General features: G+C 34.6%; 1 protein-coding gene across 2 annotated transcripts in view; it reads left to right on the forward strand.

Annotated features, from left to right (window-relative positions):
* The window catches only part of Usp32 (Ubiquitin specific protease 32), an 808,142-nt gene that overhangs the window by 383,530 nt on the left and 410,127 nt on the right, over positions 1-14,485 (forward strand). For both annotated transcript variants that reach the window (XM_090413901.1, XM_090413902.1), the window contains exon 16: positions 8,337-8,472. In XM_090413901.1, coding sequence (XP_090270027.1) covers positions 8,337-8,472 — 136 coding nt within the window. The remainder of the gene's footprint in view (positions 1-8,336; positions 8,473-14,485) is intronic.

Consider the following 14,485-nt stretch of genomic DNA (forward strand, 5'->3'; position numbering starts at 1 on the left):
TGGAATTGGTTTTTCTCATATCTATCTTAGTTGGTAGTCATACTCCTTTCCATCATGTCCAGCCTGAATACTGCTCTAGAATAGTAGCAATTTGCTATCCATGGGATTTCTTATTATGGTATGTTCAATTTATTTACTACCAGGTATTGAGTTAGATGAAATCGATCTGGATAACCTTATCTTGCAATTGGCTGAGCCCATACTTCTTATAGATGACTTCAATGGATACAGCACTCTGTAAGTAGTGCTGACACAAATGCATCATTGAATGAATCCTTAATAATAATGACCTTTGTCTTTTGAATAATAGACTCAGTGCTTTCTTCCGTATGCCTGCCCACTCATATTCTGCTGTAGATCTCATAATCTTTTGCCATGCTATTTTTCCATGTGGAATATTGAATACATCTACGGAAGTGATCATTTTCATGTTATTTACACAATATCTTCACACAGACCATGTTCTCCTACAAGGATGCTTGTATGGAAAAAGTATTCCACTCAGGCTAGCTGAGTGGAATACTTTTTCCCATGTGTCAAATTTTAATGCTGATACAGTCTTTCAATGAATCGGTCTATCAGTAAAGCAGTAACGTATGCAAAAGGCATTGCCCAGACAGCAACAGCCTCAGTTCCCAAAACGTCATCTCAATTTTCACTTTATCCGAAGAATTGGTGGAAGGCAGAGTGCCAGGCAGCCAAAAAAGATCAACACAGAATATGGCGTATATTTTCTAGATACCCCACCATATCAGACATTAATTGCTTTTAAACATGCTCAGGCCCAAGAACATTATGTGCGAAATCAGAATCAAAAATAATGTTAGATACAGTTTACCTCATCAAATAATCAAACAACCATTGCAAAAATTGTATGGAATAAAATCCAGAAAATGAGAGGTAGATTCACACCATTTGTCTTCCTTAACCCATAATGGGTGTGTTGTTGGTGATCCCAAAACTATTGCATACATTTTGGGAGAAAAATTTGCCAGAATCTTAGCTTCATATCCTCCTGAATTTTTAATATTGAAAGAGCAACAAGAGAAATAGCAGCAAAATTTTTCAACCAATGGGGTTAAGTGTTCCATCAACCATTTGTTAAGGGTGAAAAAAAGCTCTTTTACTGTCTCATCCTAGTGCAGTAGGTCATGATGGCATCCATTATGAAATGATAAAACATTTTCCATCGTCTTCTGTGAATCTCTTTCTCTTAATATACAACAGAATACCTGCAGAGGAAGAGTTTCCAGATTCTTGGCATGACTCAGTCATTGCTATACCAAAACTAGGAAAGCATCCAACACAAGTAAATAATTTTTTTAATCTTCAACCTTTGCCGTTGTATGAAATCAGAGAAAACGGTTAATGTCAGACCTCTGGAATTTAAAAAGCTGCCAACTGCTCTCCTATGAAGTTATGCATTTTGGGATAAATAGATGACAAGCCATGTATCACATTAATGGCACTGTACTCCAGGAAATAGATGAAGCTAGAGATTTAGGAGTGGTGGTAGACAGAGAGTTTAGAGGACATATTACTAAGGTAGCCCATAACATTACTTAGCTGTTGAAGAACACATGAACAAGCAGAGATAAGGAAGTTGTTATTCTTCTTTATAAGGCCATGATACACCCACATCTGGATTACTGTGCTCAAGTCTGGTTCCCTGAGTTTCTTGGAGATGAGGAAGTGGTGGAGAGGATTCAGAGGCGAGTGACCAAGATAGTGAGTGGCCTGTGGAATGTTCCCTATGAGGATAGATTGAAAGTGTTCGGATTGCAGAAGTTAGTTGATAAGAACAAAAGAGGGGATATGATAAAAACATGGAGTGTTTTAACAAAAATAAAACTGATTTTATGTGTTGATTTATTACTATGGATTAAACTTGGATTCACCAGTACCCACAAAAATCCAAACAGCAGTCAAAACAGTGGACAGAAGCCAGTTGTTCAGCACCAAAGAAGACAAAGTAGGTTCCATCAGCAGGAAAGGTCATGGCATCGGTGTTTTGGGATGCTAAAGGCATTTTGTTTATTAATTATCTTGATAAGGGTAAAGCAATAACCGGGGCATATTATGCATAAAGATGCATAAAGGGTTTTATAGGATAGATGCAGGGGAAATGTTTCAGCACTTAGCTAGAGCGAACCAGAACAAGGGGGTCATCCCTGGAAGTTGTTCAATCACTGAACAGCTTCCTCCCACTGTAAACAATGTGCTATATTTTGTTGATTACTTCACAAATTATTGTCACTGCCATAACACAAAAGTAATTTGAAAGACAGTTTCATCAAGCAATTAAATATATCTTTGCATGGGCTATTAGTAATGAGTTCAGGTTTTCAAGTAGAAAAAAGTGTGTCTACACTTCTGTCAAATACACACTCTTCGCCCAGATCCTGAATTAACAATTGGACAAATTGTTCATTAACTAAGTGAAAAGTTCAAGAGAGCATTGAATCTCCTTCGCACTCTATCCTCTACTGAATGGGGTCTGCATCAATCTTCCTTGCTTCATCTTTACCATGCTCTTATATGCTCAAAGCCATATTATGGGTCTCAGGTCTGTGGTTCTGCACGAATAGCCTGCGATGGTTTTATCCCATTCATCATCATCAGGGTGTACAGATAACTACTAGTGCGTTTCACACATTGCCCACTCAGAGTCTTTATGTTGTGAATGAACCAGCTCTGTTAGATGGAAATAGTTCTGTCTTAATTATGTCCTAAAAATAAAGTCTCTTCCAGAGCATCATACATTTCTTTTCTGTACGTTGGGAGATCCAGTATCATTCACGTCAGACTGCCATTTCATCCTTTTGGTATGCACGCTTCAAGAGATTATGAAAGCTGTTGGCATGAATGTTGACATTACCTGCACCAAACATAACATCATCTCTCCATGGCAGATTTGCACTCCATGCTGCAACCACTCACACTGTCAACTATAGAGGTTTCATACTCCATCTCTGTCTACTTGCAATTGTTTAATGCACACAGAGCAGCCCACTCTGATTTCTTGCCAATCTGTACTGATGGTTCAAAATCAGATATCTTTGTTGACTGTGCTGCTGTGTCCTGACATTACTATCTCCAACCAAATCCCACCTGATTGCAGTCATTTTACAGCAAAATTGAATGGCATCCAGTTCTGGGTGAGGTGTTGCACAAAATGAAGACTCTTTATTTTGATGTTTGGTTGTGCTAGATTCTCAGCCACATTGGAATTAAGGAAATGATGCTGCAGCTGCTAAATTAGTTCACACTTTTTCGTCTTTCTGTTTGACAGTACAATAGAGAGACTACAGACAGTTTACAAGATACGTGAGTGGTCTGAAAAGTTCTCAGCCTCAACCATAAATGGCAACACCATTGGCCAGATTTTTTTTTCCTAAGTTGGTATACATCTGTCATAAGCATCGATGTAAAATTGCAAGTCATTCTATCAATTAGTTTATTTTGTCTATTGTCTGTATCCCTTGAAATGGATAAAATTGAGTATCTATAGTTATAAAATTCTGTGCAAAAGAAGTTTTAATGCTAAAAGAAATTCATTCGAAGTTCATAAAAGTTTATGGGCACTCTTCTCCTTCGTTTTCAACAATTAAGAAATGGGCTGCCGAATTTAAACGCAGCCGTACCAGCCTTGAAGATGATCCACGTGAAGGACGTCCAAAAAGTGTTACAACACCAGAAATCATTGATCAAGTGCACGATATGATATTGGATGACTTAAAGTCAGAGTGCATGAAATTGCTGAGACTATAGGCATTTCAAAAGAATGTGTAGGATACATTTTGCATAAAGAATTGCAAATGAAAAAGCTTTGCACAAGATGGGTGCTGCACAGATCAAAAATACACTCACATGAAAATCTCTGAACAGTGCTTGGAGTGTTTTAACAAAAATAAAACTGATTTTATGTGTCGATTTATTACTATGGATGAAACTTGGATTCACCAGTACCCACAAAAATCCAAACAGCAGTCAAAACAGTGGACAGAAGCCAGTTGTTCAGCACCAAAGAAGACAAGGTCATGGCATCAGTGTTTTGGGATGCTAAAGGCATTTTGTTTATTAATTATCTTGATAAGGGTAAAGCAATAACCGGGGAATATTATTCTGATCTTTTAACCAGCCTAGATGAAAAAATTTGTGAGAAAAGACCGGTTCGCATAAGAAAAAAAATCATCTTTCATCAGGACAATGCACCTGCCCACAAAAGTGTTTTGGCAATGGGAAAATTAAGGAATCTGTACTATGAATTGTTGGAACATCCACCCTATTCCCCAGATTTGGCTCCCTCCAACTTCTATCTCTTCCCAAAACTAAAAATCTTCCTCCCTGGTTAGCGTTTTCCTTTGAATCAAGAGGTGATTGCAGCTGTAGAGGGGTATTTTGCAGATCTTACTGAGAACCACTAAGGGACTGGATAATGGCACTGAAGCATTCACTGGAATAGTAGTCTTAATGGAGATTATGTTGAAAAATAAAAATAATTTTGAAATTATAAATTCTTATTTTCATTGTTAGGCCGAGAACTTTTCAGTCCACCCACGTAAAAGGTAATTTCCAATGGCAGTCATCATGGTAGAAAGCACTGGCAAACAAACAAACAAACTACATGATATTAAGCCTGAAATTAAGCATTGGTAGTCTAGTCATTGCAGAAACAGAAGAGAAATTGTATTTGTAAGGGCTCCACATATGTGGATCCTGACTGACAAGTGCAAACTTCTTACACATTCTTATTTACTGAGAGCTGATGACCCACTTCATATGTGTGAAAAATTCAGTATACATCATACCATTAGTTGCATTATCATTTTTTTCATTTTCATTTTAACTTTTTACAAAGAATTGATTTATACAAAGACATTTGATTACCAATTTTGTTTATATATGGATATTGCATTGCTTAACTTCATTTTTGTGCATACATATTATTTACTAATTTATCTCGTTCTGACCATTTAGTAATATCTTGTGTAGCGCTGTAATCTTTGCTGCAGTATGACCTTTGTTGAACCTACTGCCCAATAAACCATAAATCAACTGATAAAAAGCTGAGAAACATACGTCTGTGGTAGTAGTTGGATTGAGTGTGTGTGAGAGAGGGAATCATCATTCAGATGAAATGTCAACATCTATTTGCAATTTAACCACCATCCATGAAGCCTGCTTCTCTTATTCTACTTTCATTCCATTTCATTTACCTCTTAGTCTGGAACACACTTCCTCATTAAGTGAATCCCATGAGTCACAACTTCCAGCTGTTCAAAAAGAATTAATTAATGGATTCCTGCTCTGTGAACCATTGTCAACACATAGGTTTTGAAATATCTTGCATATGGGATGAATATACTCCTCTCCTAATGAAAAGGGTAAAAAAGAGGTTAAAAGCTGTTGGAGAAATTGATTGTTATATCTATTTTTTCAATAGCACTGTTATACACATTACTACATCTTCATCCATTTGTTGGAAGAAGGAAAAAAATTGATTGTGTTATATATATGTTTTTTCAATAGCAATACACATTACTACAATATCATCCATTTGTTGAAAGAAGGAAAAGAAAGCAGTTATTATTAGACTACATAGAATTTTCAGGCTATTCAGTAGTATTCAGACTTAAATTATACTAAATTGTAGATATTTGAAAATATAATCAAAGAAATTAGATTTTTATAATATTGAAATATATGAATTTCTAGGTGTCTGTGATTCTATATATAATAAGCAAAATCAATGTAAAATTATTGTACTTTGTGAAAGTGAAAAGAGTAAAAGTAGCATATTTTAGTTATTCATGCCCATTTTCTACTCTCTACCCATGCCCTCCCTTCTTCCCCCCCCCCCCTCCACACAAATACATTTAATGTCAGCACAAGGAATGTGTTGCATGTTTTCTGTCTATGCGTTCAAAGCAAAGTATGATAGGTACTGTGCAAATGCTGAATAGTTCTTGACATGATGTTTAGGGCCTCCCTCAAGTCTAAGGACTCCTTGGAGTTGCCCATAATAATAATAATATCAGAGAAGCGTTTTTTTTTAATCTTTTTATTTATTTATTTATTTATTTTTTAGAAATTCAGTTTTTTCTTTCCCTAGTTATAATAAAAGGAGAGAGAGAGAGGAGTGGAACATATTGATATGCATTCATCCTCATTTACTGCTGTCTTCCACACTACCATTAATTGTTCTTTTACTTTTGGAATGTCTTATTGTAACATCCAGCAAGAATTAGTCATATCAGTGTTTCACCTTTATAACAAACAAACAAATAAAAATCCTTTGACCGTTTTTTCCATCTGAGCTTGATTGAAGTGGGGGGGGGTAGTTTTTTTTTTTTTTTTCTTTCTTTCTTTCTCAGAAATTCAGGTTTTTCACATGCAAAACAAGCAACCCAACCAGAAATAAACACAAAATTACTTAATACACTGATCTCATAGACTGTTGCTTCATAAATTCCAAATTTTACATGGAGGTAATAGTACTTTTTTGTTCCATATCAACTTACATGTTAAATGATTTTAGAACGTGACACTAGTCTGATGTTTTGTGATCATTATTTGTGTATTCAATGTTCATTGTATGATCTGCTGACCTGTACACACAATAATGTGGGAAGTTTGTATAACTAAATTGACTCACAAAAATAGGACTCCTAGTTTGTTGCTGAGTAGCCTACCTTGTTCTTTATATTGGAGATGTTTTTGTAAATTTCATTTCAGTTGGACTGAATGAGCAATGAGTATGGATTTGTATATGTTTTGTGAAGGAGAACTTTTTCAGACTTCTTTTGTGGGATAAATAAACGCTCTCCAACAATTTGATTCATAGCAGTTGTAGTGTTTTGAAATAGGTATTGATTAGAAATATTGCTAAATAAACCACAGAATGAAAATGAAATAATGTCCCAGGTGAAAGTAAGTTCCTAGCCTGCAATCTGGATCTCAAAATCTCTAAAGAATCATTTGGAATATCCAAACCCTAGCTAAATCATGTACTTTAATTATGAGAAATGTTGGACATATATACCTGGTTAAAAAGTCATATCATTAGATTCAAATTCTTCTGAATATCAACAGTCTTAATATGTTTGTCAAGTATGTGTAGTTCAGGGACAGCATGTCTCATTGCAGAGTGAAGGTTAAACCTTTATCGTTTTAGTTTTGCTTTGCACATTATGTGAGCAAAGTTAACAGCCGCTTCTTTTGTCTTTGCTCATGAAATGCTTCTTAATATATTCTGCTATGTTTTGTCATTATTTCTTTACAGAAGCTTTTTTTTATCAGATATAACAAAAAATATCTGGACTATTTTTATGCAAAAAAGTTGTAAACCTCTCTTAGGTGAGAACACCATGGGTAGGCTAAGTCTTTTTTTGTTTGTTTGTTTATTTATTTTTTTTTGCATAACCCAGAAAATCCTCTGTGTTAGAGACTAAATGTGGAACATTTTCAATCCACTTTAGGCTTCCAGTAAGCAAAGCGAGAGCATCACACTGGACAACGTAATTAATTTCCCATCTGAAGACATTCATGGTTAGTGTACCAGCTGAGAGCTGGTACATTTGGCCAGCACTATTTAGACATTTTACATAATCTGCTTTTACCATGGTAATAAATAAATAAAATTAAAAAGAAACAATGTAAAATGCTTTGTCTAGTGTCCTTAAGTTTGTGTTTTTACTTATGGTTACAAGTAAATGGCTAGCAATGTAAATGTAATCTTTTTATTATCACTTATTGTGTCTTATGGGTTGTTTTTACAACAGCTCAGAGATGACTTTTGGATATTCAATAATAGAAAAGTGATGGTGAGGGAAAGCAGCATGTAGGCAGTTCTGTTGAGGCAAACATAATACAGAATTCAATGTTTTCTTCAATCAGTAATATGTATGAAAATGAATTTATTTATATAAAAGTAATTATGAACATACTGCACTAACAAATATGTAATAGAGAAAAATGGATACACGAACATAGTGATTCTGAAAACACGGTTTTCAGAATCACTATGCCCCAATTACTATAAACCAAGTAAGTAATTCTTAATATTTAAGAAAAAACCCAATGCAGCCTCTGTAATTTTTCTACAAAATCCATGTTGCATCAGAATTTGACTGCAGTATTAAAAAGGACTTTCACACATAGAAATAAAATCAGCCGTCAACAATTATTAGAAGAGTTGGATTTCAGTGTTTGCTTTTTTTCCCTATCACTTTTCTATCATATGATTACTGAAACAGCAAGTGATATAAATATGTATGCAAGTAGACAAGTACATTATGTAAGAATTTAATTGAGTTTTTTTTTTTTTTTTTTAGGTAATCATGCCTTATAATAGTGACAGACCAGAATTAGAGCTTTATCCCATCACCTTGAAACTGTATAGGCATCAAGTAAATACTACTCGTCAGCCTGCAAGCACTTGGTCAGGAGTTACAGGAAGCATTGCATATGGTATGTATGTGAATTTTCTGAATTCTAAAATGTTCCTTTGCTTTCTTCTTTTTTTAGCTCTTATGCTCGAGTGCTACACAGCTAACAGTTTGCTTTCAGCAGCAGCATTTTGTAGCAAAACATTTAATAGTAATGTAGTTCATAATGTTTCCTGTTGAGTTTGGTTGTCTAAATCCTTGGAATACATGCATAGTTTTGGTTTCTCTTGTATACAATTGCATTATGTCATCACACGAAAACTCTCAAACAGGACAACTGAGTTACCATGCATCAGAAGAATATATATAACCAAGGACAGCTCGCCTGCTCTTTTTTTTTTTCTAACCTGGAGTTTAGTAACTAGGCTAGTCAAGATTATGCTAATGTCTCTTTGGATATACTAATGTTTTTCTTTGCTGGAGTTGAATGAGGAAAATGATACAGAAGCATGAAGCCTACAGTGTTGTTTTTGCATCGTGCTGTTTTTTTTTTTTTTGTGGATAAAAATAAGTCTTCTTGTTGTGGATAAAAATAAGTCTTCAGCCTTCATTTATTTTTACATTCTACCAACTTCAATAATTCATGCTACCAGCAAACAGATAGGTAACCTGTCTACAAAATATCATTTCATATAATTTCTTACTGTGGATAAAAAGGTAGAGGTTCATGGCAGAAATTATTTTATTGATGTTCTTGAATGACCACAGGTTGTATTAGTCTTTGGGAGCAGTTTATTGAGACAAAACATTTTCCAAAGAGTATTCATAAAGAGTGATAAAAAAGAAGTGAAGCTAGTATGACATATTCAAAGTTGAATTATTTGTAAACAATGACTTTCTTTTGCTTATGTACTCATTGATTTAGAGGAAAAAATGATAGGAGAATGACACATGCCAGTTCAGTTAATCAGTACTGTTTGCAGTCTGTGTGATTGATTGGTGTGACCTTATAAAAAAGAAGAATAATCAGTTAACCAAATTATCCTTATGGCTACCTCATTAAGGATTTTGGTGCATTTCTTGAAATATCCTACACTTTGTGCATTTAAATTAAATATATCTCTTAGAATAAACCTTTAAAAATTTTCTTGTAGTGATTATTGGTAACTGAAACTCAGTTTTCTTTTGATGTTTATTCTGTTGTTAAAGCTTATACATTGATTATTACTGATGATGTTGCTCAAGAATATTAACAACACAGACAATATCATCATAAATTTCCTGATATATACCCTCAAAGGACGTAGAGGATACTGTGATAGTAATATGTGATTCAGTTTGTATTACTACTTATCTCCCCATCAACAATTTTTCTACAAATTAATCTGTTACTTGTAAACATTCCAATATTGTCTAATATTTGGTTTTCTTTTGGATCTTTTCCCTGCCCTCTTGGCATCAAACACCTATTTTGCTAATCATTCTGTTTAAGTGTCCATACCGCCTTAGATTAGTCCTGTGCACACGTTCTTGAATGCTAACAATGTCAAAATCTTTCCTAATATCTTCATTTTTAATATGATTCTAAATCGATATCATCTGTTCATTCCCCTAATTTTTCTCTGGTCCCTCATATCTGTGTTCCTAGTCTTTGATCAAGTGCTGGAATGTGGTGATAGTAATGACTAGTCCATGTCCCCAAACAAAAAAAATCCAGTTGGTACTTGTCATTACTATTTGATTTATTTTTTCTCCATATACTGGTTACATGTTTGTAGCCAGTATAAATTGGAGGAATGTGATGATTTCAACTCAGTGCTACTGTGTCTGGGTGAAACAGCTACAAGAAAGGAACGGAAGGAGTTTGATAAAAGCATTATGATAGGATTCCATGTTGTTGGATTTCATGTTATATATGTTTGGCAAATTGGGCCATCCCAGGTCAACAATCAGTTATCAAAATTCTGAGATGGAAGCGTGGGGAGTCAACTGCAAGTGCTAGCTACAGTGGACGACCCACCATACTCACCAAACATGACCATAAGGTACTACAAAGGAAAATGTGTAAAAACAGCCATGTAAAAAAAAAAAAAAAAAAAACCATAAAAAAACAGCCATATTTAAAATCTTCTACACAAAAAAAAATTCAGAACCGAGGGACCACAATATGCAAGCCCTGCATTACTTGAGCCAACATGCAGCATCATCTTCAGTGGTGTAAAGAAAGAGGTCAAGTGTGTAGGAAATTTGGAGAGATTGTCAGGTATTTTGGTAGGAAGTTTGATGATCTTCGTTGCGTATCATTCTGCTCAGCCCATTCTATACACATATTAAAACTGTCAACTGACTCTTCATGTTTACTTTTTTTTCTTTTTTTCTTCAAGTTCTTTAGTGTCAGCATCATCTTCTAATTCATTCTGTAGCGTCATAATTTTAATTTCAGCATCTGATTTGATTTCGAATTCACTTTTGGTTTTACCTATAATCCATTCCGTAACATCTGTCTGTGAAATTTCAACATCTGGATTTATATTTTTAACCAAATTATGCATGTTTTGAATTTCCTCTTTTTGTGTATCACCTTAGTTATCTTGGTAAATTCTAGAAGGCCACAGTTTTTCTATGACACTCGAATTGCTTCAGGTTCAACGGCTTCCCAAGCATCAGCAACTGAGAATGCTACATACTTCAAATTTATATTTTTTATTGATGTGGTAACATTATAATTTTGGGAAATTACATTTAAAAGCAGGTCTTTACAATATTTTAATTTAATGGATTGTATTATGTTCTGATCCATTGGTTGCAACAATGGAGTACAGTTTGGAGGCAAAAACATAGCTGTAAAATTTCCATCCTCACTGATCAATTCATCTGCTGGAGGATGTCCAGGACAGTTATCCAATAATAAAAGTGCTTTCTGTATCATCTTCGTTATTTCGTATTTCCTACTGTCTGTTAAAATAAGTTTTAACAGACAGTAGGAAATTGTTTGTGAAACCAGTTTGAAAAAAGTTTGACATTCATCCATCCTTTACATTGCCTTTGGTATAAAATCAGAAGGCAGCATTTCTTAAATGGTCTTGGGTTTTTTGATTTTCCAATCATAAGTAACTTTAATTTATGTTTTCCTGAGGTGTTTGCGCAAGGCATTATCTATAGACTAAGTCCTTGTTGTTGTTGTTGAAAGAACGTAAAGATACACAAACATTGTGCAATAGTGGTGACTAATCCGTTCATTAACAACAGCGGTGATTCATGCCGACAATACAGTACGTACTGTACAGTATAAAAAAGCAAACGTGAACACACAATAAATCAAAATAGGCCTACAGTATAACTGTACAATCGGCAGTATGAAAAAAAAATAATGTACTGTAATAATAATAAAATAAATAATAATAGTTAAAATAATAATTATTAAATAAAACTTTTTTTTCTTTCAAACTGCAGTTTGGATTAGCGAAATACTACTGTAATTAACTATGAATAGTTATAACAACTACGAATGATTAACCAGGTTTGACTCTTTTTTTATTTGTTAAAACAATGTCTCTCGGACATGTTTAGCTGTCTTTATGGCTGACAGCATCTTCAGCAAGATATTTAACACTAACAAAAACTCAAACATTTCCAAGAGCTGTTATTTCTATAAGTTGAAAAATACTAGATTGATAGCTTAATCACATGTATCATTAGGCACATCATGCGCAGCTTGCTCATTGTTTTGTAAGCATTGTATGTGATTGCTGGCAAAAGAAAGGTTGCAAATGTTACGCAAAATAATTAATGACTTCCAGATGTTGTGAAGTGCAAGTCTTTTGTTTCTGTTTAGTAGCACACTAAACAAATGTGTTAGCAAATGACTGGTAGTTTCCTTGAACATTCTGACAAAAGACAAAACTACTTATTTCTACTAAGGCATGGAGAAAGCTTAATAATCTACTATGCAATCTTCTGCAAAGATGCATGCTACGAGTCCACTTCTTTCTTCTCTCTTATTTTCAGCATTGCTTATATGTTCTTTTTTTTATGTAGTTCAAAACGTCTACTAGTTTGACCCATATACACCCATATCCATGAGAATAAGGAATCTTGTATACCCCAGGATGTTTACAAAACAAAACATTGTCTTATGGGAATGTTCCTAAGAAACTAGGAAAAAGGTGTTAACTGGTTTGAAGGCCATTCTGACATTGACTAATTTTTTTAATAATTGGGCTGTTTTTTAATTTTCTTAATTATTCCTGTTTTCTTAATTACAAAGGCATGGCTTTGTTATCATCCATTGGCAAGACATTGAGAAAAATAGCCCAGTAGGTATAGGTATATCAGTGTTTGCTATAAGAGTAAACTATAATAAACTGGGAAGCAGTAGGATGTCTGAAGGAAGTTATCCATCTGACTGCATTTCCAGAATTAGGAAAATAAATTACATTAAAGTTAATGGATGAGTAATACTTTAGAACACGAGCGACATAAAAAAGAAAATATCTGAATCCAGGAGAAGAGAGAGAAAAAGATGACAAGACTAGATGTAGGAGCCAGATAAGCCATGGTGTGGAAAGCAAAATTGGTTTCAGCTACTTGGAATGTTCAGCTACTGAAATGACAGTAGCTGAACATTCCAAGGGAAATGTATGAAATTTTTTGTTGTGTAATGTAACAGGAAGGAAGAATTACCATGATGTTATGAGTCTGCTTCTTTCTTTTCTCGTATTTTTGCATTTCCTGTGTGGCACATTGTTTTTTATGTAGAATAACCTTAATGAATGTGGATGGTAGTCAGATAAACTAGAAATAGTTGAGTTGTAAAGTGATTACTTTAGTGTATACATTCCAGATGGACAGGCTGACTCATTAGTATAGGATAAACATGGCCAAGTTAAGAATATTAAAGGCACAGGTTAGTAGGATTTTTATTGGGACAGGTTAGTGGGATTGAAGATATTGAGGTGGGTACTGAAAGAATGTGCAGAGAATAATTAGCAGTGCTCCTGTCTAGGTGCGCATGTTGTCTTCATGAGCATGATTCCATAATGAATGGAAGGAGAACAAGATAATTTGATTGTACTGCAGTGGAGCTAAAGCTTATGCAACCAGTTGCAGACCAGTCATTATCCTTGGAATGGCCATAGTATTGGAGAGACTCATTAGGACTTGCATTCAGTGGTAGATAGGGAAATAGTACTTTGATCATCTATAGAATGGAATAGTTTCTTAAATATAGGTCTTGCTTTAGCAATCTACTCAAATTCTGTGATAAGAGTAATAGTCGAGTTGGATAAGGGAACAGATACAGTACTATGTAGCTTTAAATTAAGGGGATAAAAATCCCTTATTATTTTATAGCCAGTATGTGAAACTCTAAGATCGAAAACTACGATCTAAGAGTTTCATGCCGACAAACTATCAGCGAATCCAAGCGTAAGTGACCACCTGGTAGTACCACACCAAGGCAACTCGAAGGAAAGGTGGAGCAAGCTCCCTCACTATCCTTGATATTTTCTCATAATGTAAAAACACACAGCTCCTAGGAGATGTAATACTGCTTTACATTATGAGGAGAGGTCACTACCCAGACCGGTTTCAACCTTTTTTTTTAAGGTCTCATCAGTGAGTAGCTAGACCTGGATGATATCAAAGTTTAAATCAAAAGAACTTGCATACCTTCACTATACAAATGCCAGAAAGGTGTGCCCATATATTATATTATAACTAAGATAAAAAGCCAAACGGCTATTTTTTTCTGGCGAAGTTAATTTAATTAATTTTATTAATTCCCTTAATTTAATTAACTTCGCAAGGAAAAAAATAGCCATTTGGCTTTTCATCTTAGTTATACTATGTAGCTTTGTTATGTGGATTTTGCCATGACATCTGACAGGATTCCACACTGTAGTATGATATTCAGGGGAACTGAGTATGAAAAATAGGGATAGGAGAATGGATGACTGACAGCTTTCAAGTGATGTATCGAAGTGCTGAATCTAGGAAGAGGAGGATGCGATCATTGTTGCATTACGAGGTTTTATAATTGCAACATTGTTATTTAACCTATATATTAATAATATTTGGAATGATGTAGCCTGATA

The sequence above is a fragment of the Typopeltis vanoorti genome, chromosome 24, assembly GCF_054136105.1.
Source record: "Typopeltis vanoorti isolate ZY-2024b chromosome 24, IOZ_Tvanoo_1.0, whole genome shotgun sequence".
Lineage (NCBI taxonomy): Eukaryota > Metazoa > Arthropoda > Arachnida > Uropygi > Thelyphonidae > Typopeltis > Typopeltis vanoorti.